The sequence below is a fragment of the Tarenaya hassleriana genome, unplaced genomic scaffold (assembly GCF_000463585.1).
Source record: "Tarenaya hassleriana unplaced genomic scaffold, ASM46358v1 Cleome4, whole genome shotgun sequence".
In the NCBI taxonomy this organism is placed as follows: domain Eukaryota; kingdom Viridiplantae; phylum Streptophyta; class Magnoliopsida; order Brassicales; family Cleomaceae; genus Tarenaya; species Tarenaya hassleriana.
The window spans coordinates 4,981,208-5,006,745 of NW_010966881.1; the positions used below are offsets into that span (position 1 = coordinate 4,981,208).

A 25,538-nucleotide genomic window follows, 5' to 3' on the forward strand; every position below is an offset into this window, starting at 1 on the left:
TGAATGAAATAATTACGATCCCAATCAAAGTCTTATGTTGAACGCGATCGTATAATATTATTATTTACTATGTACGTTACATGGATGCTTTGAAATTAATGAGTCTCACTTATATGCCATAGTAATCAAATTATTTAATAAATAACATAGATATCAAACAATATACTTCATATAAAACTCATGTCTAACGTCCATGGAGACTCTTTTTTCTGTAACCTCAATCAATTGGTTTGAATTCCCCAAGAGTAGCAAACATGTGATAAATACTCCTGGAGATTGGGTGTGGGGGAAAAATACACTACCAAAAGTATGGGGATTAATTTGCAATTAACGTAAAATTAAGGGGTCGTAGTGGAGTACAGAGAAAATCTAGGGTGCAAATGTGCACGGGCCCGAAGAATATGGACCCAAGTGGTCGGCAGACAAATCTTCAACTCAGGCCCAACTAACCTCAATCAATCATCGCCGTCTGATCAGTTATATCATTACCAATTTCCCACCGTTTGATGATCATCCGTACAAAACGCAGAAAATGACGTATAATTAAATTTGATGCAGTATCTTCACATTATCACATAGATAATGATTTAAATTTTTTTGTCACTAATTCTTTCTTTTGTACGTAAGTCGTAAACATATCATATTTTATTGTCCCCTTCAATCATTACATTGTTCAATAAAAGTTGTAAAACAATTTTTAAAATCATAATTATTAAATATAAGGTACAATAGCATTATAATTTAATAAAATAAGGGGTGAAGAAATTATCATACCCCAAGTGTGTGTGTATATATGTGTGTGTGTGTGTGTGTGTGTGTAAAGAGGCCTCGGGAGTGGACCATTCAAAACCCGGTGAAAAAAAAGGAGGGTCCATCCCACCACAAATGATAGCGGCGCAATCTTTAATCTTTTTCTACACCAGCATGCCTACATCCAGGCCCACTATTTAAAAAATATAAAATATTAAATTAGTTTTAATATAGAGATACAATTAATTAAAAATATTTTTATTGAATTTATATAAAATAATTAAAAATAATGATATTGAAGCTTAGGCAGTAATATAATATATCATTGAGTTTGATAGTGAATTATCCAATCTAATTCTTAAATTATCATATATTTCAGGGAATAAAATTGATATCTTTTCTATGATAATTATTTAAAATCATTCTCGAAATCATGTTTTGCCCCTTTTTATTGTCATGAAGAGATTATGTTAATATGTGAAAACTCATGCATATAACTAGAGTTCGGTAATTTAAAAAATGGATTTATGGTTAAAAAAATGAAAACCTAATATGGAAAACTATCTAACAAAATATTAGGTTCCTATATTGTTGTCCATCTTATTTCTAGTGGTCTAACAAATACAACATTTAATTTTAATATTTATTTCAATATTGAATCTATTTAAATTTCGTACTAATATTAACTCTGGCTTAAAATTTTATTTTATATTTGAATATATAATGAAATATCAATTTACACTTTTATACTTACATTAGTTTAATATAATATGATAATCAAACTTAATATTTAATTACAAATAAAGTTATATTTTAATTGGATATTGTAACGTATTCTTAAAAACAATTCAATTATTAATATTAAAATTGACATTTTAAAAAACAATATATAAATAAAGTGGAAAATAATGGAAGAAGGTAATCGTGACAAGATGTGACATGACCCCACGCCACAATGGAGAAGAAATGTAGGAAAAAGCATCCAAAAAGAAGAAACGGTTGTTCACCAAATCAGAAGCAGATTCCAAATAAAATAAATCCGTATTTAAATTAAATAAAAAAAGCTGCCATTTTGAAATTTTCCCTACGCATGACTTTTTTAAAATAATGTATTTGTAAATATGAACACTATGTTGTACTTGGTATATAAAGTATCTCTCCAATAATCCATTCTCATTTAAACACATTGTGTAATTTTGGAGACATAATATTATATATTCTGCTTTGTTATGATAAACTCTTTACATGTATTCAAAAGCAGTACCATATCCTATGTTACAGAAAACAATATTACATCATATTATAAATATGAATTTATCATCGACGACAATAAATTATATTAAATTGTCGCCTAGATATAACATGAGTGAAGACAGTGCTTTAAAATTGTTGTTATGTAGACATTTTGTATAGTTTTTCAAGTAATATCTTCCTTTAGTATATTATCGACATATTTGATCAAATAGGAATACGTGTTTCTGATGATTTTTTTTTACAAACTTTTATTATAATAAATGAATTTAATATATAATATTGTATATATATTTATAATTCGGATAAAATCAATAAATAAATAAATAAATATAACAAAACTATGTGAATCCTCACTATACGTATCGGTATCATTTCATGATTGATTCACATAGAATCGCCTCTCCAATTGTATCTCATACGGTAAGTTTTGTTTACTGCTCCACAATTCAGATGACCGAGTTAAACAGCAATAATTTATTTATTTTTACCGTAACCAAATAACCTTTTTTTAACATAATAATCATACCTTGTTAAAGTTTCGCAGCACAACTTTTTTTTTTAACTTTTTTTTATTTTGTCTTTATCTGTCAATCTTTTCCATCAATAACATGCAGGAAGACAGACAGCATGATATGATACCATAACCTTTAGCCATTATTTAGTCCCCCATTTACCGAACCCCACACAATTTCAAACCTTTGTCCCGTTTTTCCACATGAATGACACTCTTTGTTTTTACATAAACTTACATATACATATATACACACACATATATATATATATATGGTGTTAGATACAAACACACATACTCACCTCATTCTTTGTCGGGAAATAATATCATCACTAAGTGCTTCGGTGTTTGACCCATCAATAAAAGGTGTCGAGATGTTATCCATCGTAGGTACGGGTGCTTGAAACTATATATATATATATATATATGATAGTAGAACTATGTGATCACGTAATCATATAATATAGTGCATTGGTATCAATTAAACGTTTTTACCATGTATTAACCCCACACGGTATAAAGTTAATGGTATTGATTTTTCCTGCCGTATACAAGTAAATTTGATCACAGATGAATTCCGTCAAAGAAAGGAATTTGTTCTTATTATTTGTGTCGACATTATGAAATCTGATTATTGATCAGCCCAATATTTACACTGAATTAGGTTCTTCTGTAATTTTATTTTTTGGAACTTTTTTTTTTACATATTTTCGGACGGAAGTAAAACAAAAAAGTTGCGAATACAATAAACTTAATAGACCATCCATATTATCAATTGTCTCTTAGGGGTGGAAATATAATATATGAATGCTTTAGTTTATTATTAATTGTGTAGCAAATTTCCATATCCCGAGGAACACACACTATCCAACCATTGCCCTTTCCCTTTGTATTTTTTTTTTCTTTTTCTTTTTCCGTTGACTGAATTGAGTACTAATCCTTCTTCACCTTCGAAAATTCTCCGTTTCCTTTTATCTTTTTTTTTTTAAAATAAGAAAAACATATGTTCTATTATTTTTTTATTCGTTTTTTTTTTACTTTTTAGACACAACCCACCAAAATAAATAGGCAGCCATAATCCCAACCCGAAATAAAACAAACAACGCCGAAAACATGAGTCATGAGCTTCTCCACTCATCTCTCCCAACTTGGGATCTCCACAACCTCGGATCAGTCTTCGATCGAGACTCCCCTATAGGTATATATATACACACACATCCATACGTACGCACTCACCTGTATAAATATACGTAGAGTACGTACACTCACGCAAAACCGTCACGTAGAAGTCGAACTCGTTTCATGCAGTGGAAACTTTTGTTACTTCACGGGGTATATTATATCTGCTGGGCAGCCGTTTATTTATACGTAGCATACAAAACATATACGTATAATGTAATTTCTCTGATGTTAACGCGTATGAATATGTGTATCTCTGTACTAATGCGTGCCCTGTGTATGTCGATATTGTTTGTGTAGGGTTCGTGTGTACGTATACGGATTATTTTAGTCTGTCTTCTTATTTCTGTATATGCGTGTGTGTGTGTGTGTATCAATTGTTCCATGCAAACGTAAATTTGACAAGAAAGTACTTCAGATACCTGTGAAATAGTGGGAGAATCGCCGGAGAAACTTTTTGGGTCGCCGGAGATTGAATTCTCCGGCGTATCCACCGGCTACTTGGAAGACGCACTGATCGAATTCAGCGAGCGAAGCAAACGGAGACGTCTCTCTTTGTACTTCGACGACCAAGCCAAAGTGTTCGACGATGTCTCACAGGTTTTTTTTTTATAATCTCTATAATTATTCATCTTTTTTTCGAAATGATTTTTATACCATCATTTCCTGAATGATTAATTGATTCGATAATTAAATTGGTCCCGGTCGATTATGGTAATTGCAGAACTACTGGGACCTGCCCGGGCATTATAGTTGCATGAGCAGCCAGTTGGCTTCTCCTCACGGCCGTACAGGTGTGAGGCCTGCTTTATTATATTACGGTGGAGAATACTCCACGTCCGCATTAATCGATATTTATACTTTTTATTTTTAAAATTATATTTTTCTGTTTTCTTAATTATGAGGAAATTATATTGAATCTCCATGTAATTTTCATATTTCGTAGTTCGTACACATATAGATGAGTATAAGAGAGGAATCGGCTACGAATCTCCGAACTCAACTTCTTCTTCGGACAAATCTATTCAAGACATATCCCCGGTTTGTCCAAAAGTTTCTCCGGAACCAACATGCTCGTACTCCGGTATAAATTGTTTTTGCTTCATTTATAATTGTAACCATTTGTAACAAGGGTATTGTCGGGGAACCCCAGATCAGGTGGTTGGGAGCATAGGGTAAAACCCATGAGGTGGGGGGTTTGATTCCCCATCGTCTCACTTCCTCTGATCTGCTCGTCTGCCAGCCTCCGGGCTGATTTACCACCCACGCGTGTGTTGCAGACTCATACGCGTGAGTTTGGGGTTTATCCGGTCAGCGCGCCCGAAGGATAGCATCCGGGGTTCTCCAATGCATAAAAAAAAACAAGTGTATTGTCGTATTTTTTATATAAATAATACGATAGAATTTTTAGGTTAAATTACTATACGTAGTTATAATAACAATAATATCATTATTGCGAGTACGGTTCGTTACGAAGTCTATAGTATTTAAACGTTACATTACGTTTGTCTGCTAAGGGAATGGCGAGTCGAAGAAGAAACGACGAGTGGTTACGAGAGTAGTGTATCCGTTTGCATTGGTGAAGCCAGGAGGTCGGGAAGAGGACGTGACCCTAAACGACATAAACGAGAGGATTCTGATGCGACCGACTCGGCCGGTTCGTCATCCGGTCGGAGATTTCGCATGTCGGCCGTGCTTGTCGGCTCGAAGGCTCGGTCCCTCGGGAAAAGCCGTCGTGGCTCTCACGAGGATTCAAACACAGGGGAGGGGGACAATTACAATTATCAGGACAAAGGGGTGAAATCTGTAATATTGAACATTTTCTGGGGGTGTTTCGGAAATCATGGGGTTAGAGCCACTCAATCGTTGGCTCTTTTGTTTTACGGATTTTAACGTTTTTTAGATACTTCGTGTAAAAAGTTAGTCGGGAGTAATGTATAATGTGGCATCAGAAAGATTCTGAGCATCGGTAGTCTCAGAACGCGGCATCGCCAATAATCGAACAAATCAAGAAGAAAATCAAAGAGAAAACGAGAATCGATCAAAGAAAAACTTCATTGGAGGCTCTGATACCATTTTGTGGAGAGAGATTTGAGCTGAATCGGAAGGGGATTAATTTGCAATTAACGTAAAATTAAGGGGTCGTAGTGGAGTACAGAGAAAATCTAGGGTGCAAATGTGCACGGGCCCGAAGAATATGGACCCAAGTGGTCGGCAGACAAATCTTCAACTCAGGCCCAACTAACCTCAATCAATCATCGCCGTCTGATCAGTTATATCATTACCAATTTCCCACCGTTTGATGATCATCCGTACAAAACGCAGAAAATGACGTATAATTAAATTTGATGCAGTATCTTCACATTATCACATAGATAATGATTTAAATTTTTTTGTCACTAATTCTTTCTTTTGTACGTAAGTCGTAAACATATCATATTTTATTGTCCCCTTCAATCATTACATTGTTCAATAAAAGTTGTAAAACAATTTTTAAAATCATAATTATTAAATATAAGGTACAATAGCATTATAATTTAATAAAATAAGGGGTGAAGAAATTATCATACCCCAAGTGTGTGTGTATATATGTGTGTGTGTGTGTGTGTGTGTGTAAAGAGGCCTCGGGAGTGGACCATTCAAAACCCGGTGAAAAAAAAGGAGGGTCCATCCCACCACAAATGTCTTATACAACCGAGAAGTATAAACCGGAAATAGAGTAAACCGAAAATAGAGTAAACCGAAATAAAAATGCTAAACAGATAAAACTATCTCTAATAAAAGTTAGTCGGGAGTAATGTATAATGTGCATTTTTCATATTTACGAGTATGATTTATTTTTTTAAAAATATCGGTTTTATTTATTTTCCATTTTGTTTTTTGCATGCTTGAGCTTTTAAAACCTTTTCCTTTTCCCCTTGCGTACCGTTGCTTTTTTTTTTTTAATAAGAGAATATTCATAGGTAAAAAAAATGAAGCGTGAAGATGAATATAGAAACATAAAGAAAAGTAAAAGTAAAAAACGGAATATTTAAAAGGTAAAAAAAATAACAAAAACAAAAGGGAATGCCATATTGTTTTCCACGTCAAAATAATAGGCTAAACGTTTTAATAAACCAATAACTAATTTTAACCAAAAGATTTGAACAAATGATCTTATATTATTTGTAGTTATACACTGAAACGCAAGGAGGATAAAAATAGGAATATTATAATATACATATAACATACTATACGTTTAAGCTTAAACGTATGATCTATGATCGTTTGACAAATTATGTCATACCATTACCCAAACTTGATTAACTTAACCGGTAAAATTAGGATGTAAAGTAGTTATCATGTTACGGGTTCGAATTTCATATGTAGAAAAGAGTGAATATTTCAAATCATATTATTGATCGCGTAACATCGTGTTAATTCCAGATTTAGTTGGAGTTGATCGCGTAAAATTTTCGTTTATAATCGTTTTAGTTTTGAGTTAGTTCCTTCAAAATTTGCAATATTTTCAAATCATTCCTAATGATATGTTTTAAGTAAGTACATATCATTAGGAATATGTCATAATGATATGACATATTCGGTTATAAAAAGGATATGTCATACTATTCAACCATATATACTCTAATTGACCGATTATCACTAATCACGACGACACGAATCATTATTATAATTGTCGTCGTCCTCGTTTTGAAAGCCGTTGGGATCTTCATTTCTTGTCCGTAAGTTGAAATCTGGAGTTGATTAGTAATTTAGTATGCAAGTTGGCGAGGCCAATGTTATGCGACCGAAACGATAGATCACCGATCGAAACCGACGGTGTAGATTAGATCCAAGTTCCCTAGTGACGTCATGCTTATGTTTGGTCGTCTCAGTCAGCATTAGCTGTACGGCGTAGCATGTGCACACAAGACGGCATTAACTTTCTTTGTGGTGGGGATTGACATGGATTTCATAGAAAATGGTCACATATCAAATACTATTTTACTGTTTATTACAATTACAATTATTGTTATACTATTTTATATTTATTTCGAATTCATATGTTTATTATTTATATTTGTTTCTGCACTAAAACACTAGGGCGTATTTTAAATAGCATCGTACTTTTTCAATGTAAAAAAAGAGAAGATTGAAAAAAAAAAGGAAGACCTAGAAGTATGAGAAAATAAAGATGAATCTTCCTATGATTTTGTGTGTTTTTGTGTTATTGATTACCGTGATCTTAATGTCAACTATATTTTATTCGATATTTGAAATTTTACAATAAATTATCTAATATTGTAATGGTGTTGATATATGCATACCACCGAATACATGACATTATGTGATAATCCCGTTTGACTTTTACACACCACTGTCTTATATCTATTTTTTTAAAAAAAGAAATATTAGATACGTAAGTTTTTTTTTTGGAAAATAGAAAAGATACGCAAAAAAAGACCCACATAAAATTAAAGTACATAAAGAGGTTTGAAAACTCATACAAACAACGAAATTAGTAATCCACATGTAATAAAATATTATCTGTTTTTGTTTAACTAAAAAAAATATTATTTTTACATATTCGTCTTCATTGGAATCGACCAATCCACTACGCTAAGGTCATCATTGGGATGAATGGGCTTTAGTTGATACAGCAAAAGCCCATTATAAAAGGCCCAATATTATTTTTTTGTAGGCCCAATGAAAATATAGGCTTTTGAAGTTCGATCCCAATTAGGAAGTATCCGTACAAAGTTATTTAAAAACTGAACTAAATTAATTATAACGGAAGTGAATCGAACGGATTAAAACTAAAATAATCATTTGATTGGATATGAATTCTCAAAAATCAAATTAATTAAAATCAATTAATTAGAAACTATCGTATTGGTGTGAATAAACGAGCCCGACCCATTGTATATGTAAATAGAAAAATTCATGTAGTTTGAAACTATCGTATACAATTAAATGTTATAAAATTTGGTCTATTCACTATTATAGTTGAACCGAAACGAACCGAATTTATATTTGGTTTCAATAATATTGGTTTGATCTGACCATATTGAGCATAAGAAAATTTACCATATATAACCAATTAGATTTAGCTTTTTTAAACACAAAAAATCCCATAAAATTGTATTTTTTTTTAAAAAAGAAATATATTGGTCTAATTATAAATAAATACAAATATGAAAATAATTCCCGAAATTGGCCAATTCCACTACGTGTCCGCGCGAATGGGTTTCAACCGAAATCGAGCGATTTCATATCGGGCCTTTTCCATCAAGCCCGTATTTCATTTTGGGCTAATTTCGATTACCAAGCCCATTTTCCATCGACCTTTTCTTTATGGCTTTTTTTGTTGTTCTGCTTCGATATTTTTAATTTTTTTATTAGTTTCATTAATTTGCATAATTAATTGCTTAAAGGTGTTGCATGGTTTGTATGGAATTGTCTTAATAGATATTAGGTGCACCAAAAAATCATGTTAGTAAAATTAAAATAATTAATAAACGATTTGAAAAGAAATCCGAGAGAGAGAAAAAAAGGTCCCGTCGTATATAAAGGTGAAATCCATCGTCGTGTTTTTTGATCATTTCCTTTTCTCTCACATTAAAAAAAACAGTCAGATCTCACGATTTCCCCCAATCTTCTCCTAGGAGGAACGGGAGAAAGACGCCATGGCTACACCGACGGTGCTGCTTCTCTTCATCGGAGCTCTTCTCCTCTCCGGCGTTGACCATGTTAGATCCGACGCTTCCGACCACAGGTACAAGGAAGGCGACTCCGTTCCTCTATACGCCAACAAGGTTGGACCGTTTCACAATCCGAGGTAACAATATCTATCCTCTCCTTATCTCCCTCGTTTTTTTTTTCTACTTTTGGATCTGGACGCAGAACCGAGATTTTCTCGGCTTCCAAACGGAGGATTGAGAAGTTGATCGTCGAGTATACATGAGACTGTTGTAACTTGTAAGCCGCGATTAGAACAAATCGGCTGGTAGTGGGATCTCTTAATGCGGGAATAGTGTCAAATGCGTAATGCAATTCCACGGAATTAGAAGAAGAACTGGCTTTTTGGGGTGTTGTCGGTTGTGGTGACGGGACGGATCTTTGTTCGCGCGCTTCCAGTTTAGGTTTTGGTATCGTGATTACTGATTTGCGTTTCTTCCGATGGTGATTGCAGTGAAACATATCGATATTTTGATCTGCCCTTCTGCGTTCCAGGTGTGGATACATCTTACAAGTGAAATTTGTTTATTGGTATTTATCCAGCATTACGTTGATTCCTAGGCAGCATGGTGTATACAGTTTGACAAATTAAGACATTTCTACAAGTGAGAAATAAACGTTCAAGGGAAAAGGAAACATTAAACCCTTTTTAAAGTTATGAATTCCAACTCGTCATTCAGAATAGGACAAAATGAGTCTAGAATATAAAATCTGGAAAGCTGGCTACATGATTCGTTTATTCAAGTACAATGTTTTAGATCATTGACTGTGGGATTCATATCATTTTCTGATCTGATTGACTTGATTCACAGATGGTGTGAAAGAGAAAAAGGAAGCTCTTGGTGAGGTTCTGAATGGGGATCGACTTGTGAGTGCTCCATACAAGCTCAACTTTGGAGAGGAGAAAGACTCTGAGGTGTACTGCAGAAAGAAGCTTAGCAAAGATGATGTCAAACAGTTTAGGAGGGCTGTTGAAAAAGACTACTATTTCCAGATGTACTATGACGATTTGCCTATCTGGGGTTTCATTGGAAAGGTTGACAAGGAGGGCAAGGCTGATCCGAGCGAGTTCAAATACTTCCTGTACAAGCACATTCAATTTGAGATTCTCTACAACAAGGACCGTGTGATTGAAATCAGTGCCCGAATGGATCCTCACTCCCTGGTGGACCTTACTGAGGACAAGGAAGTTGATGCAGAGTTTATGTACACTGTGAAGTGGAAAGAAACCGAGACTCCATTTGAGAAAAGAATGGAGAAGTACTCCATGTCTTCATCTCTTCCACATCACTTGGAAATTCATTGGTTCTCCATTATAAACTCATGTGTCACTGTCCTGCTTCTGACTGGTTTCCTCGCAACAATCTTGATGAGAGTCCTCAAGAATGATTTCATGAAGTAAGTTTGGGTACTGACTCTTCTCTTCACGATTGTTGAGGTGACCTTTCCTTATCCAACTTTTGTTTTCAAACCTTTAAGGTATGCCCAAGATGAGGAAGCTGTGGATGATCAAGAGGAATCCGGATGGAAGTACATTCACGGCGATGTGTTCCGTTTCCCGAAGCATAAATCTCTGTTTTCTGCATGTCTCGGTAGTGGTACCCAATTGTTCACTCTGTAAGTTCATTGTTGATGGTAGCATTTTACCATTCCAGTTAGACTTTTGCTCATCTCTGTATATCTTATTCTGAATACTAACTGAACTTTCCTCTGCCGTACCAGCACTGTCTTCATTTTCATGCTTGCTCTTGTTGGAGTGTTCTATCCATACAATCGTGGAGCACTCTTCACTGCTTTGGTCGTGATTTATGCTCTCACATCTGGAATCGCTGGATACACTGCTGCTTCTTTCTACGGTCAACTTGAAGGAAAGAACTGGGTATACATACAGTATAACTCTCCCCCGTAATGATTTCAACACAATTGGAGACAATAATCATTTCATTCTCACCTTCGTTTTTTACAGGTCAGGAACCTATTGCTGACTGGATGCCTCTTCTGCGGCCCTTTGTTCCTGACCTTCTGCTTCCTCAACACAGTCGCCATTGCCTACAGTGCTACAGCTGCATTACCCTTTGGTACCATCGTGGTGATTGTCCTGATATGGACACTAGTCACATCACCATTGCTCGTGCTGGGTGGAATTGCCGGCAAAAACAGCAAGACCGAGTTCCAAGCGCCATGCCGTACCACCAAGTACCCCAGGGAGATCCCTCTACTCCCATGGTACAGGAGTGCCATCCCTCAGATGGCGATGGCCGGTTTCCTCCCTTTCAGTGCCATCTACATCGAGCTCTACTACATATTTGCCAGTGTATGGGGCCACAGGATCTACACTATATACAGCATTCTGTTCATCGTCTTCATCATCCTTCTGATCGTTACTGCTTTTATAACCGTCGCCCTCACCTACTTCCAGCTCGCTGCTGAAGACCATGAATGGTGGTGGAGGTAAGTTTTCCCATATACACATATATATATATATATATATGTATAGTATTTGTATATGATTCCCTGACAAGGGTTATGGATAAATTTTGTGGCAGGTCATTCCTCTGCGGTGGATCAACGGGTCTGTTTATATACGCGTACTGCTTGTACTATTACTACGCGCGGTCAGACATGTCGGGATTCATGCAGACGTCGTTTTTCTTCGGGTACATGGCCTGCATCTGCTACGGCTTCTTCCTCATGCTCGGCACTGTTGGCTTCAGGGCCGCTCTCCTCTTCGTCCGCCACATCTACAGGTCCATCAAATGCGAGTAATGTAAATGTGTTTTCTTCTTCTGCCTTTTCCTTTTCTTGTTCTTTTTCTTTTTTTGTTACGATTTTGTTAGGAGAGGAAAGAACAAAAAAAAAAGAAGGGTTTAGGGTAGAAGAAGAGAAACATCCTTTGAAACAGCATATCTTACGAGGAGGAACCGAAGCCAAGGCAAGTTCCGGTTTCCAAGCGTATCTTGTCTCCCAGGTTTTCTACGGAAGTGATTAAAATCTCTCTATCTGCAAATTAGACGTTTCTGTAATTAGGGGGGTCTCTCTCTCTCTCTCTGTTTTTGGTTAACTACTTGTGTATCATTTTTTTACGCAAAATACCCTGAACCATTTTTTCCTGTTTTTTTTTTTTGTATCTAATAAATGTCAAAACTGGCTTTACATTGCATTGCACGCTTAAACTCTAGCTTTATAATATTGCAAGGAGTGTGGAAGAAGAGGAAGCATACAAGTGGTTAGGCCGAAGTTAATATTTTTCTAAAATTATTTGAGGCCTATTCATTTATTTGGGTCATAGAAAACCCATCGTTCGTCAATTTTCAAAATCCCCAAATAAACTTTCTGGGCTCAGTCCAATCTTTTCGCATGATAATGATAACAATATAAGCCCAACAACGTGTATTGAAGACCAAGTATATCTTGATGGAAAAAAAAAACAGAACAATATATCAATATTTTGCAAACACAAAAAGAAAAAAAAAAAAGAGGGAAGAAGAATACATATATGTTCCTTGCATAGTTTTTAATATCTGTTGAATAATTCGTAGCTATAGCGAATCCTTTCGCAGTTTACCAAAAAATAAATACTTGGATATTGTATTAGCTAATATGTTATTACAAAATGTACAGCTTGGGAATGCATACTTTTTGATATACAAATTAAAAAATATATATATAAAGGATAGATAGATACAGAATTCACGTGTGAAAGGACACATCGCAGAGGGATAGGGTGGGTCCCAGCAGTTAGGGGTATTTTAGTAAAACACTGGCTGAGGAAATAAGGGATTTTGCTGGCGCGGGGTATATTTGTCTCTGCAGGCCACATGAATCATTAGATACTCTCTTCTTTTTTCTAAAAAAACATAAAAACTCATTTGACTTTCTGAAAACCCGGTTAAAAAATTTTGTCTCACTTTAATTTTTATTTACTTTTTCGTTTCTTTTTATTTTTAACTTTTACTTTTCCACCTCCTCAAAGCCAAAAAGCCTAAACGCCAAGCATTCCTTGCAGCAATACATATATTCATCACGTTCTCTTTCTTCTTCCACGTTCTCACTGTTACTACTACAAAGTGCTGGACGACAGAACCTAAAATTAAGACGGAGTCTGATAACAACGGTTGGTTTACACTCACATAAACCAGTAATTATAATAGAATTTTCTTTTTGATAATTCGAAAAGTTCTCAGAAACCTTTTATCTAATTACATTTTCCAGAAAATTAAAAAAATTCGGTTGAATACTCTTTTCTAAATAAAGACTCAGAATTTGGATTGAGAAAGAGTTTCCTTTTTTTATTAGTTGAGCCATTCAATATTAGGGTAAAAGTATATTTTGATTAAAATTTAAAGTATATTTCGATTAAAATCTTATACAATATTTGTGAATTTTTTTAATGCCCCTGCTTAATTATATATTATAAGTATAGAAATCAATTTTGTAACAGAATCTTATAATGAATATGATGCAATAGTGTCATTATTTATCCAAATATAATTTTAATTGCTAAAAAATTAATAATATATTTTATTTTAAGTTTAGGCGTTATTATCACAATGATACGCTTGTTTTCTTTCTTGTCTCCGACGATGCTTCCTACGGCCTTATCTCTTTCGTGTGCGATTATATACCATTTTGTACAGTGATTATACGTAAAATACTTATCATGTTAATATACCGTGCGTGTACAGTTATTTTATGAAATGAAATAAACATAATATCGCATTTATTATAATGCTTTTATCATAAAAAATATATGTGCTTTTAGGGTTACATATATTATTGTTCTCTTAAGGCCAAGATATATTATGTAATCACCCTTACTTAACTAATTAGAAAACCTCATGCATGACCGACACTAGCTCTAAAAAAGGAAACTAACAAACATATCTATATATATATAAACAGCAATCGTAAAAGAAGTTCATGTCTACCATTTTATTTTCTTACTTGTGAACAATGACAAACCTTATAAATTTTAACAATGGGTTCGAGTATTATAATTCTACTTCTAATTTCAGATCCCAGATATATAATTTTCGAATATTTCGCTTATATACACACACACACACGAGCATTATCAAACTCATGAAGCAACCCATGATGATGTGTTTTGCATATTGTCTGATATAAAAGAAACTACATATAGAGCTAAGAAAAGGGTTGAATGATTAGAGGAAAACAATGAAAAAGAGAGAGGGTTAAATGGAAAAGAACAAAATGTGACATGGGCATATATATATATATATATATGTTTATCCATATATATATGTATAACTATTAGTTTTACATACAAAGACAGAGAAAAAGGCCATTAATTAAATTGGTATCTTTTGTGGAAAAAGGAGTTTTCTTTTTGGAATCGGGAGAAGTGCCAAAACCAAATTCACCAAGCGTAATAAGAACAAAACTGAAAAAGACAAAGATGCCTCGGTTTTCAGTGCAAAGCACAGTTTGAACATTTTCTTACATGGAGGGGCCATCATTATTGAAATCAGACATACATTATCTTACACATATATATTTATGCAAATACAGACAAATGTTATCTGTTCCTCTCTCTGTTTCTGTTTAGACTTAGACGTATGTATATATTTATATATATATTATATAGCATATGATAAACACTTAATATGATTACTCTTAATCAAATTTAAGTGTGCCGAGTGGATAGACCAATGTCAAATATATAGATCTGTGTGTATTAACAAATGGGATACAATGAAGAATTATATCTATATATATCATATTAATATCGAATACACGAAATGTGTAAATTTATTCAGCGTCGTTTTTAAGGGTTAGTTAATTGTCCAATTTCAAAAAAAAAATTAAAAAATAGACATGACTTAGCCATTGCATGGATGACTCTACAAAAAAGAAATCATTGCATGGATGATTTATCAGAAATAATAAAAAATAAAGGGGCGGACATAATTGCCCCCAGGCAAAGGAGTGTCGACTCATACATCCCATCAAGGAAGTGAGGGTAACTTTGTCATGACGTAAAAGTTATACATATGGTTGTATCTTTGTGGGAAGTATCAGGCAATCCCATGTGGTCAGAGATTTTCATGCTCTCTCTGGAACACATTACGACACCCACTTCCCCATATTATAAATTAATTTCCAAAAATTTATAATTTTAACTCTTCGTCTCCTTGAAAATATTATGTATTTATAAATTATTTTTTAAAAAATAATTACAACCTTATTAATGAAATGCCATGAATGAAAACAATATGAACTGACAAGCGAAAGGAGAAGAAATACAATTATGGAAGCGGTTGAGAACAAAAATAACACAGATCGAAATCTGTAGATGGTAATTAACTAAAAATTAATAGAATGCATGGCAAAGTTTAATCGAGATTTTCAATTATCGAACAACGTATAAATCTCTCTTCTCTTTGTCTGCTCATCCTTCTATATATATAAAAAATTACACATCCAATTTGGAGGTTGTTTTGAATTTTAATCATGCATGATAATTCTTCTTCCTTTTTATGGTATTTTTAAATAACAAATTCAGTATAAATGAAAGATATGAAAAGAAAAAAAAAAGACAAAATAGTTTCTGAATTCCTGAAAATAATAAAGGGTGCAATTTTGTATAATGAAAAATAAAATAAAAAACAGATGATGCATTTAAAGGCCGAGGGGGGGGGGAAGAGAGAAGAAGCACATGATCTTTGTAAACGAGAGTAAAGAAAGATGGAACCTTTATCTGTTGCACGTCCTATGTTCTTCCCTTTTGATTGGACTGTGACTAAATCGTGTACGTGATGATCTCAACCTCAACCTTCTTTTTTTTATTAAAAAAAATCATAAAATTTAATACTAAATGATCCGTTTTTAAGATGGGGACATCATGAACATAATAACATTCGCATTACGTTGATGCCATATTGTCTTCGTACGTACATCCATCCATGTTATAACAGGATGATGTTTTCACATTAAGTGGACGTTTTTTTTAAAAAATTAATAAATATATCACATTCAGTTGTTTATCCTCTACGTACGCACGCCATCTCTGGGCGCATACAAGTACGTACAGTACACCATTACTCCATACAGTATTATTATCATCATCACCACATACACATTTCTGTAACCCATCAAAGCGATACGTTGCGTCATCACCGTATACTATACTAGTATGTTATACGTATATACATACACACACACACACACATGTAATAAATGTTTGCAGGAAAGTTTGGCCATTGGTAGAGAGAAAAAGCTAGTATCATCTTTCTATGGTCTCTCTACCTTTCTTTCTGTGACAATAACGCTGCAAATCTGCAAACCCCTCTGTTTGAAATGACGAAAATGATGAAAACGAGAGAGAGAGAGAGAGAGAGAGAGAGAGAGAGAGAGAGAGAGAGAGAGAGAGAGGTCGCTTTCAATGCAATTGAGTGCCCTTTATAAATGCAGGATAAAGAAGTGATATATATATTTCAGAGAAACCATGTTTTTCAGTGCCAAAGTCGGAACGGTGTTTGCAAGCAGGCATTTGTCACTCTCAATTACTTAAACCCCATTCATGCCTTCTTTGGGTCCTCCTCTCTCCTCCCGTTTTATTGCATCGAAATTGGTCCCAAAAACCATACCACTACTCACATCTCGACCGTCTTTCGGGTTTGATCGTATATTATATAGTATATATATGTGTATATATTGTGCTATACGCAAAAGATATTTTCATTTTTTTTTTGATATATTAATTTACTTCCCCTAACCTAACTTCTGCTTCATGTGTCATTCATTTATATGTGTACGCATGCATGTTCCTCCACGGATATCACTTTTGTCCCGCGTTGTCCTCACTGTTTTGAAAATAGTCGGTCCATATTCAATATCGAACCAGTACACGTACGTAACTAATCAGACCCCCTTTGTGTACATATATGCGCTTAAACATCTAAACATTATCTTATAGCTTGATATCGACTCTTTGTTTCGAGTTTCGTACAACTCATATACAAATGTGAGCGTACTATTTTATATTGCATTGTTTTTTTATAATTTATAATTTAATCCTATTATATCTTTTAAAACTCGAAAAAATTCAGATGAATATTTTTTTTTTTCAAATGGAGACTCGAATCTGAGTTGGAAAAAAAACTTTACCCCAATACGGAAATATACCATATATATTTGAAATATATTAGAGATGTTGAAACCTAGTTAGTCTTTTGAAGTTTAATTAAATCATTTCTTTTAACCAAAGATCCTGTGATTTTTTTTGGGCAAAAGATCCTACGATTATCATGAATCTGTTACACACGCACATATACACACACGCACATATACACACACACACATATACCTTGGTGTTAGTACATTTTTCAATCACCATGTGTTTATCATATAAATCTTAGTCGGCATAAAAAAATCATTAATTAATTAAGACATTATCAATGTAGTCTAAATTCCTTCGTACGTATGGACAAAAATATAATTAAGACATTATCATCGTTATGTCTTTTCATTTTTTTTGGATGTGGGAGAAAGAAATTGTAAATTAATTCTGATTTTTTTTTTGTTGATATTTTCATGATTATAAATCAACGCTTTTTGTCCGAATCCAACGAAAGATCAAAACGATGTTCGGAACACCTCGTTATAAGTGTAACGACCACGAACCGAAACAAAATAATAATGGTACATTTCCCATCAGTGGAAATTGACTCAACCTGAAAATATATTCAGTACACCTAATCTAACAATGCATGCTTTCGGTTATATTTATTTAAATTTTACCATATTGTTTGCTTGTACGACTATATGTGTACGTATAATGCGCCGCGCCCTCTGGTCTACAAAATCATATCCCAAAACCATAGGGATATGGCTATCAATATTATGTATATGCAAAAATAAATGCGTACGGAGAAATTATGATTGTGGACAGACAAAAAAAAACACTTGATTATGAAAAATGATATATATATATATATATACACACCAATGCCGTAACCCGTGTTTGGTTAGTTTAGCTGCTATTCAAATTTAATATATATACGTCAAGGTGATTAACCATTAATAACATGAAAAACGGCAGTATTAATAATATATAACTTGATTTGACTTTCAAGGCTTGTGCAATTTATGACTAAACGTACTATAAACATGAAAAAGCTTGTGTTTGAGTTAGAATGTTAGTTATGTCATCAATGCATAGGTAGCTAACGATGCCTTTTTTATTTTCTTTTATATTTTTTATTAATAAATTTCAAACCAAAGCAGATAGATGATTTCTTGAAAATAAAAGTTAAATATAAACGATATGGACAAAAATATGGGAGTATATATTAGCCAAAAAATTAAATACATGAAAAGATAAAAATAAAAATTGGAAAAAAAATTAAGAAAAAAGGTGTGGGGGTCCATGCATTAAACATTATGATACCGGAAAGGTATGATTGGTGATTATATATATACACACTTTTGGCGCATTGCTATTTCAGTATCTATTTTGTGTATGTAAAACGCATAGTAATGATGTTAGTTAGGATCTCAAATTACTGTTTGAAAATTGCGAATCTTAAAATTTATGACGACATACCATTACACCTAAGTACTACTTTTTTCCAGAAATTAAAATTTTAAATAATTTGAAAGAATCCCCTAAGTTATTCAAATTAATAAAAAAATAAAACGCATCGAGTTACGAAATCAGGGATAATATATAAACTCACAACCCACTCATATATATAAATAATCAGTAAAAATTAACATAAGCGAGAGCGAAATAGAACGCAAAAATATTACAAAAAAAAAAGATTAAAAAAAAGATGTTCTTTAATCCTTTTTCTTTTTTCCTCTCGTAATTAACTTCCCTAGAACACAACACGTGTTCGTTCTCCGATCAGGCGAATCACTCCCCTTCTGTATTGGCCGACGACACGTAACTGACAACCACCGACGTTTCATCCGCCGGAGGCGGTGGAAGGAACACCGCAGCCGTCGCCGGAAAATGCCCTTTACAAGCCGGACAAGTGACGTGCATCATCGCCGCGCTTATCTTCTTCGCGGCTTGTTCTTTCAGAAGCTGAGCCCTTTCCAGTTCAGCTTGAGCTTGTTGCCTTATTCTCTTGGCATTGGCGAACTCCGTCTCTGCCATCTCTCTCTGCCGCTTCGCCTCTCGCCACGCTTCCTCTGCGTAAGCTTTCTCCTTCATCGCCGTCTTCATCTCCTCGCTCGCCAGCTCCTTTATTCGTTCGACCATAGAACCGGAACTCTTGTTTCTGATGCTGTACATGTTGTTCTCGACGATGTTCCGAGGATGTGATAGCGGGGCTATGGAGAGGTTCAAGTTGGCGCCAAAGGGTTCTTTTTCGGATATTTTTAGGTTAGGGTTTTGATTGTTGGACATTAATGGCAGAAGCTGGAGTTCGAGGTTAACGTTGTTGTTGTTGTTCATCGTGTTCCCAGTTGATGAACGGATGAAAACAGGAGGAGTTGACGAGATCGGGACTGGTCGGCCGACCAGTGGCGGGGCTGACGCGGCTGCGTAGTTGGCGTCGCTGGACGGTGTGCTAGCGGTTGAGGCCGTTCTTGACGAACAGGCTGTGGCCACTGCCGCCACCAGCGGGTGCGGGGGCGCAGCTGTCTTGGTGCTCAATAAAACTCTCCACCCTGATAATTGCACAAAAACATTACCTTTTTTTTATTATAAAAGTAATTACTCTCGCTTTAAGTTTCATGCGAGGTCGCATTATGTATAACCTACTTACGCAATATTATATGGGTTCTGGATCATCAAAATTTTCTTGTCGCATCGTATTATAGAAAGGTTGTACAAGGTATATTATATATATCGATCGTATAATATATAGTATAATCCTTGGTGATACATAAGATCAAAGTTAGTAACAGGGGCCATAAGTTGGAGAAGGATGTGTATGGAATGTATCACATAATATCTATAACTTTGTATCAAATAGTATGATTAGATTTTGCCTATCTGTGCATGAACAGGCACACACATACATATATATATATATATATATATATATATATATATATAGAGAGAGAGAGAGAGATAACTCATTTATTGGAAAACAAGAACAGAATCAACGGAACTATTCCCTATTTCGCTTTTAGATACGACGTCGTTCTCAAGCTTCCAATCGAATATATCATTGATAAATGTAATCCGTTGCCATCCATCGTTATTTCAACTTCAATATTCAACCAAACATTAAATAAAATATGAGGGGTAATCTCTCTCACATCCATTAACTGTAACATTATATTTGATAATCCGTTATTTAAATTATGTTCCAACATGCTTCGTCCTAAACTGCGACAAAAAAAAAGGTATAAATATTAGGTTTCGATTATAACCTTTATATGTATATGTCGTATATTTATTTGCTGTAATAAATAAAACTAGTTTTCTATAACAGATTCTGAATTTTTTTTCCATTGTAACACGTCATTTATAAGTTGATAAAGTACTCAATTGTTCTCGGTCTTATGATAACACAATCAATGTTTTATTTACACTGATATATGAAAAAATAAATATTGGAACTATTAAATCGGATAATGATCGAATTTAAATAATAATAATAATAATTCTGGCTATAAAAAGGTAGGAAATATATGATTGGGACGGGCTTAAGTGGATGACGTGGAGGATGGTAGCCACTGATTTGTCTCCACGTAAGCAAAACTGTGCGGAGAACTAAAATTTAGTTGTGATTGGTTACCACGTAAGCAAAGTGGATAAAAGCTGACGTGTCCGACAAGAAGGGCAGATGTCGTCTTCCTGGATTCGATTTCTTTCACTTGTCAAAAGAACCCGCCTATATATACACACATATTAACAAATATATGCAACGCCAACACCACTAATCGAAATTAATTCTATCAGATACTATCAATTTATTTGGTCGCCTTTCTATTTTATTTATGGAGTTCTTGGTTAAGTGTGACAAAAAAATGTTGTATTTTGCAAAGTATGACAAAATAGTTATGACCTTTGCAAACTATATCTTTTTATAATTTTTTGACAAAACTATCGTATAATTTCAATATTGTCATTTAGCGTCCTAAAAAATATGCAATATAAAAAGCAGATTTTTTTGTAAACTGTGTAATTCGGGAAAGCTGTTTTTCATGCGGGAGAGACTGTTTTTATCCGGGAGAACTGTTTTCCATCCAGGAGAGTCTGTTTTTTATCCGGGAGAACTGTTTTTTCGTCCGGGAGAGTCTTTTTTTTGTCCGGGAGAACTGTTTTTCGTCCGTGAGAGTCTGTTTTTTGTCCAGGATAACTGTTTTTGTTCGGGAGAGTTTGTTTTTATCCGGAAGAATTTTTTTTTGCCCGGGAGAACTGTTTTTTGTCCGGGATGATTTTTTTTGTCCGGAAAAATCTGTTTTTCGTTCGGAAAAATTTGTTTTTTTTGTTCGAAAGAACTGTTTTTTCGAGGGAGTTGTTTTTCGTTCGGGAGTGTATATTTTTTGTCCAAATAAAAAATAATTCTCATGTATAAAAAAAATGTTTTTCATATAAAAAACATTTTTTCCCCGATGAAAACAATTCTCTAAAAAAAGTATTCTCCCAAACGAAAATAGACTTTTTCGGATAAAAAATATTTCTTTCGGATAAAAAAAAGTATTTCCCGAATGAAAAAATAATTTTTTCGGACGAGAAACAGTTCTTCTTGATAAAAAAAATTTGAGGCAAATAGAAGTTGAGTTAGAGATGTTTTGATGTAGGGTTGAGAAGAAACAAAGGGAGCAAGATATGATTTAATTAATATTTAAGTGTATGCTTGAACTGTTTTTAAAAGAATTGCTTTGGCCTCGGATTATATTATTAAATGGATAAAGTCTATTATAGGTTGCTAAAAAAAACTATTAAATAGGTAAATATTACCATTGGTGCAATACTTAAAACACACGCATATACACACTGTTTTAGTTATAGATCAAGAATATGTGTAGTGTTTAGCAAACAGGGTTGCACAGTCCACGAGCTCCAAATATAGCTCAGATGAAACTCTATCCACATGGCCATATATATATATATAAAGGATACCATGAACACATGCAGGTATATACGATGATATCTAAAAACACAAGACGTACACGTATAGGGACATGCTGCTGAAAGATATCAACAGTTTGAGTTAGAGTAGGTTTATCTTTTGACTCAAAGAGTTTGAATATATTTTGTATTATTTATCTGACCAGACACATAAATAGAGGAGAAAAAAAAAGACTTCAAGATTTCAAAAATCCAAGCATCACACGCACGTCTGGATATCCAACAGCAACAGCCACAAACAAATGCAATTTTTTTTAATTCACTAAAACTTATTCCAATTCAGCCGAAAAAAGGTTTCGCAATCTTTTATGAAACAGATACCAATCTTTTCAATAAAAATCAAGTCTTTTCAAAGGAAAACGTGGAGAAAATAAAGAGGGGGGGAAAAAACCTGGAAAAGACGCGGCCGCAATCGCAGGAGTGGCCTCTGGTGCCGCAAGTTTTGAGATGAGCCTTGTAATCGGACTGCACGGCGTAGCCTTTGGAACATCTGTCGCAGACCCACTGTTTGTGGTTGCTGTGTTTTCTTCTGAAGTGTTTTTTTATGCCCACGAGATCGCCGAGAGCGTGGCAAGGATCGTGGTGGAGACATGTCGGCTCAGGACAAACGTACACTCTTTTCTTCACTTCGTGGTTGTTGTCTCTCTTCAGAAGCTTCCACGGGACCTTGTGCCGTCTCCGGTGCATCTGCAGGTTCTGATCTCTCTGAAACCCTTGGTTGCAGATCTCGCAGACGTATCTGTCTGATTCGAGAAGAGTCTTTGGTGACAGCGATACCACTTCTGCATCTGGATCTGGATTTTTTTTTGGGTTTTGGATGAAACCCATTAAAGACGATCAAAAACCGATCAAAACCCATGTTTTATTTTTGATAAAAACCGATCAAAAAGACTCCCACGGATGGGGATGAAGAGCGAAAAGGACAAAGCTGAGAACTTTAAGGGTTTCCGGGGAAACCCATCAATACCTAAGGCCTAAAAAATGATTCAAGAAAAAGTAAATTGAGATTTAAATGGTGATGGGAATGATCGATGAGAGAGTGGAGTGGTTACTAATTTACCTGGTGTACCAGCAGGTCTTCTTTTCCTCTTCTGAGTGGTGGTGGTGACCCCATTCTCTGAAGAAGAAGGGAAAGGATCAGAAGAAGAAGAATCTGGAACAACGCAACATGTGGAAGTGCTTTGGATGTTGTTCTTGTTGGCTTCCAGCATGGCTCCTGTTCTCATCGATTGGCCTCCTCTTCCTTTTTTGACTTTGTGCTGTGTTTTCGGTTCTGGTGGTTGAAGTGATGATCCGACTGGTGAGAGAAAGAAAAACAAAGGACAGAGGAAATTTCAATCTGTCCTGAAGGATTCTCTCTCTCTCTTTATTTTTGGGAATAGTGGGAGTTTCAGCTTTACTAGCAGCAGAGCAAGAAAATATGGTGAGAGAGAGAGAGAGAGAGAGAGAGAGTAAAAAAGCCCTTTAAGCTTTCTGCAACAAGCTTTTAAGCTTTTTTTTTCTTAGGCTCTTCAAAAAAGATTGCCTGTTATATTTATGTGTATATATAATATACACACACACACATATATGATAAAAAGCTTTTCCTTGGGTCTAATGTCGTGTGTGTGATTTTTTTTTCTTCTAAGCATTAGACCCCTCTCACCTCCCCACACACACCTTGAGCAAGTAATGATCCTCGAGGCCAACCGCCTCTGCTTATAAGAGTTCATTTCCACTGTTCCGTCTCTACATACAACCTATACATACACACTTGGAGAGGGCGGTATATATTTAGACTTTTCTTTTTGTTTCTTTGTATTTAATTTTTTATTATGATTTGTTTCCATTGATGGAAGACTCATGTGGGAAATGAATTTGAGTCGGACCCATACCTTGTCTCATTTTCTTGATCCTTCACAAACGGTTCTATTTCCATGTACTTTCCAATCGGTCATTTGGAGGAATCCTACACATGGATTTAAGCCTCCCTTTTTTTTATGTTCGCTTCTTAATGGTATATATATAATATTTTCATATCGGGATTTATTTTTTTGGAACGTAAAAATATTGTTTTTTGTACTAGACCGAATTTTTTCATAAAATTATTAAAGTGTTTAATATAGAATATTGTTTTTTCGTTTTTTTCCTAAATTACAGTAATTTTTAAAATAAAATATTTTTCCATATTTAGTTTTATTATTTTATTTCATTCCTATATTTAATTTTTTTTATTGTTATATTATTTTATAATTATATTTCTCTATCGTTTCCGCTATTCGGAGCCATGTATAAATCTAAATGAAAAGTTAATTTCAAAGAGAAAAATCAATGCAACATCCATTTGTATATAGATGTGCGTCAACATAAACATACGATATGACGTTCTAACAAATTTATATACGGTAATGGGTGCGTGGGCATGCTTAATTACTCTAGTTTCTGATTAGGAAATATTATTAATTTGTGCAAGTTTATATTATAACTGCTCCAAAATTATATTATGATTGATACTATATGGAAACCGGTAACATGCATGTTTTGTGAATTCAGAAATGACATCATAAAAATAATATGACAGTACATCACTAATAAATATCGTGAATTATTATCTATCATTCCAATAATATATCGACAATTGAAGAAACATAAATGTAACTGTAACTATTAATATGATTTAATTTTCTTAGGTTGGTCCACACATCTACATGTTAAGATTCTTTTCAAAATTGCACTTGGAACCAAAAAAAAAAAATAGAAAAGAAAAGCCGTGGTTTTTGTGAATAATCCAATGATATAATTGCACTGTAAAGCATAGAATACCGAATTTCTGGTTTACACAATACTGCAAACAAATTATAATGGTTGTAGTTGTACTAAAAAAAATATAAATATGGAGGAAAATCCAAAAGGCAAAAAAAAAAGGATAAAAATAAATAAATATATAAAAATTCCTTCTTAAAGAAACAAACAGAGGCTAATTATGAATTAGCATATATACAGAAAGATTTGCATGAAAAAAACTCGGTTTCTCACGTGACCTTACGTCATACTCACGTGCCCCTTTAATCTCTCTCTCTGACTCTT

The 25,538-nt window shown here is 34.2% G+C and overlaps 3 protein-coding genes across 5 annotated transcripts; 2 read left to right on the forward strand and 1 right to left on the reverse strand.

Annotated features, from left to right (window-relative positions):
• The first annotated feature begins 3,600 nt into the window (after positions 1–3,600).
• Positions 3,601–5,574, forward strand: LOC104824112. Of its 3 annotated transcripts, none has more exons than XM_010556064.1 (5): positions 3,601–3,713; positions 4,113–4,294; positions 4,419–4,488; positions 4,641–4,778; positions 5,212–5,574. In XM_010556064.1, exons 1-5 carry the CDS (start codon positions 3,629–3,631, stop codon positions 5,493–5,495), a joined length of 759 nt encoding a protein of 252 aa, XP_010554366.1. In that variant the 5' UTR covers positions 3,601–3,628; the 3' UTR covers positions 5,496–5,574. The 3 variants fall into 3 exon arrangements, with proteins under 3 accessions (XP_010554366.1, XP_019059267.1, XP_010554367.1); XM_019203722.1 differs by having other exon boundaries at positions 4,656–4,778; XM_010556065.1 differs by lacking the exon at positions 4,641–4,778.
• Positions 5,575–9,360: 3,786 nt separating this feature from the next.
• Positions 9,361–12,572, forward strand: LOC104824113 (transmembrane 9 superfamily member 2). The gene is made up of 7 exons (XM_010556066.2): positions 9,361–9,512; positions 9,867–9,907; positions 10,225–10,810; positions 10,892–11,029; positions 11,135–11,291; positions 11,379–11,863; positions 11,959–12,572. Exons 1-7 carry the CDS (start codon positions 9,361–9,363, stop codon positions 12,176–12,178), a joined length of 1,779 nt encoding a protein of 592 aa, XP_010554368.1. The 3' UTR covers positions 12,179–12,572.
• Positions 12,573–19,104: 6,532 nt separating this feature from the next.
• LOC104824114 (protein SHOOT GRAVITROPISM 5-like) lies at positions 19,105–24,119 on the reverse strand. The gene is given in 4 exon segments (XM_010556067.1): positions 19,105–20,019; positions 20,021–20,053; positions 22,864–23,266; positions 23,533–24,119. Coding segments are annotated over 4 exon segments (1,329 nt in total). The 5' UTR covers positions 23,699–24,119; the 3' UTR covers positions 19,105–19,292.
• Between the last annotated feature and the right edge of the window lie 1,419 nt (positions 24,120–25,538).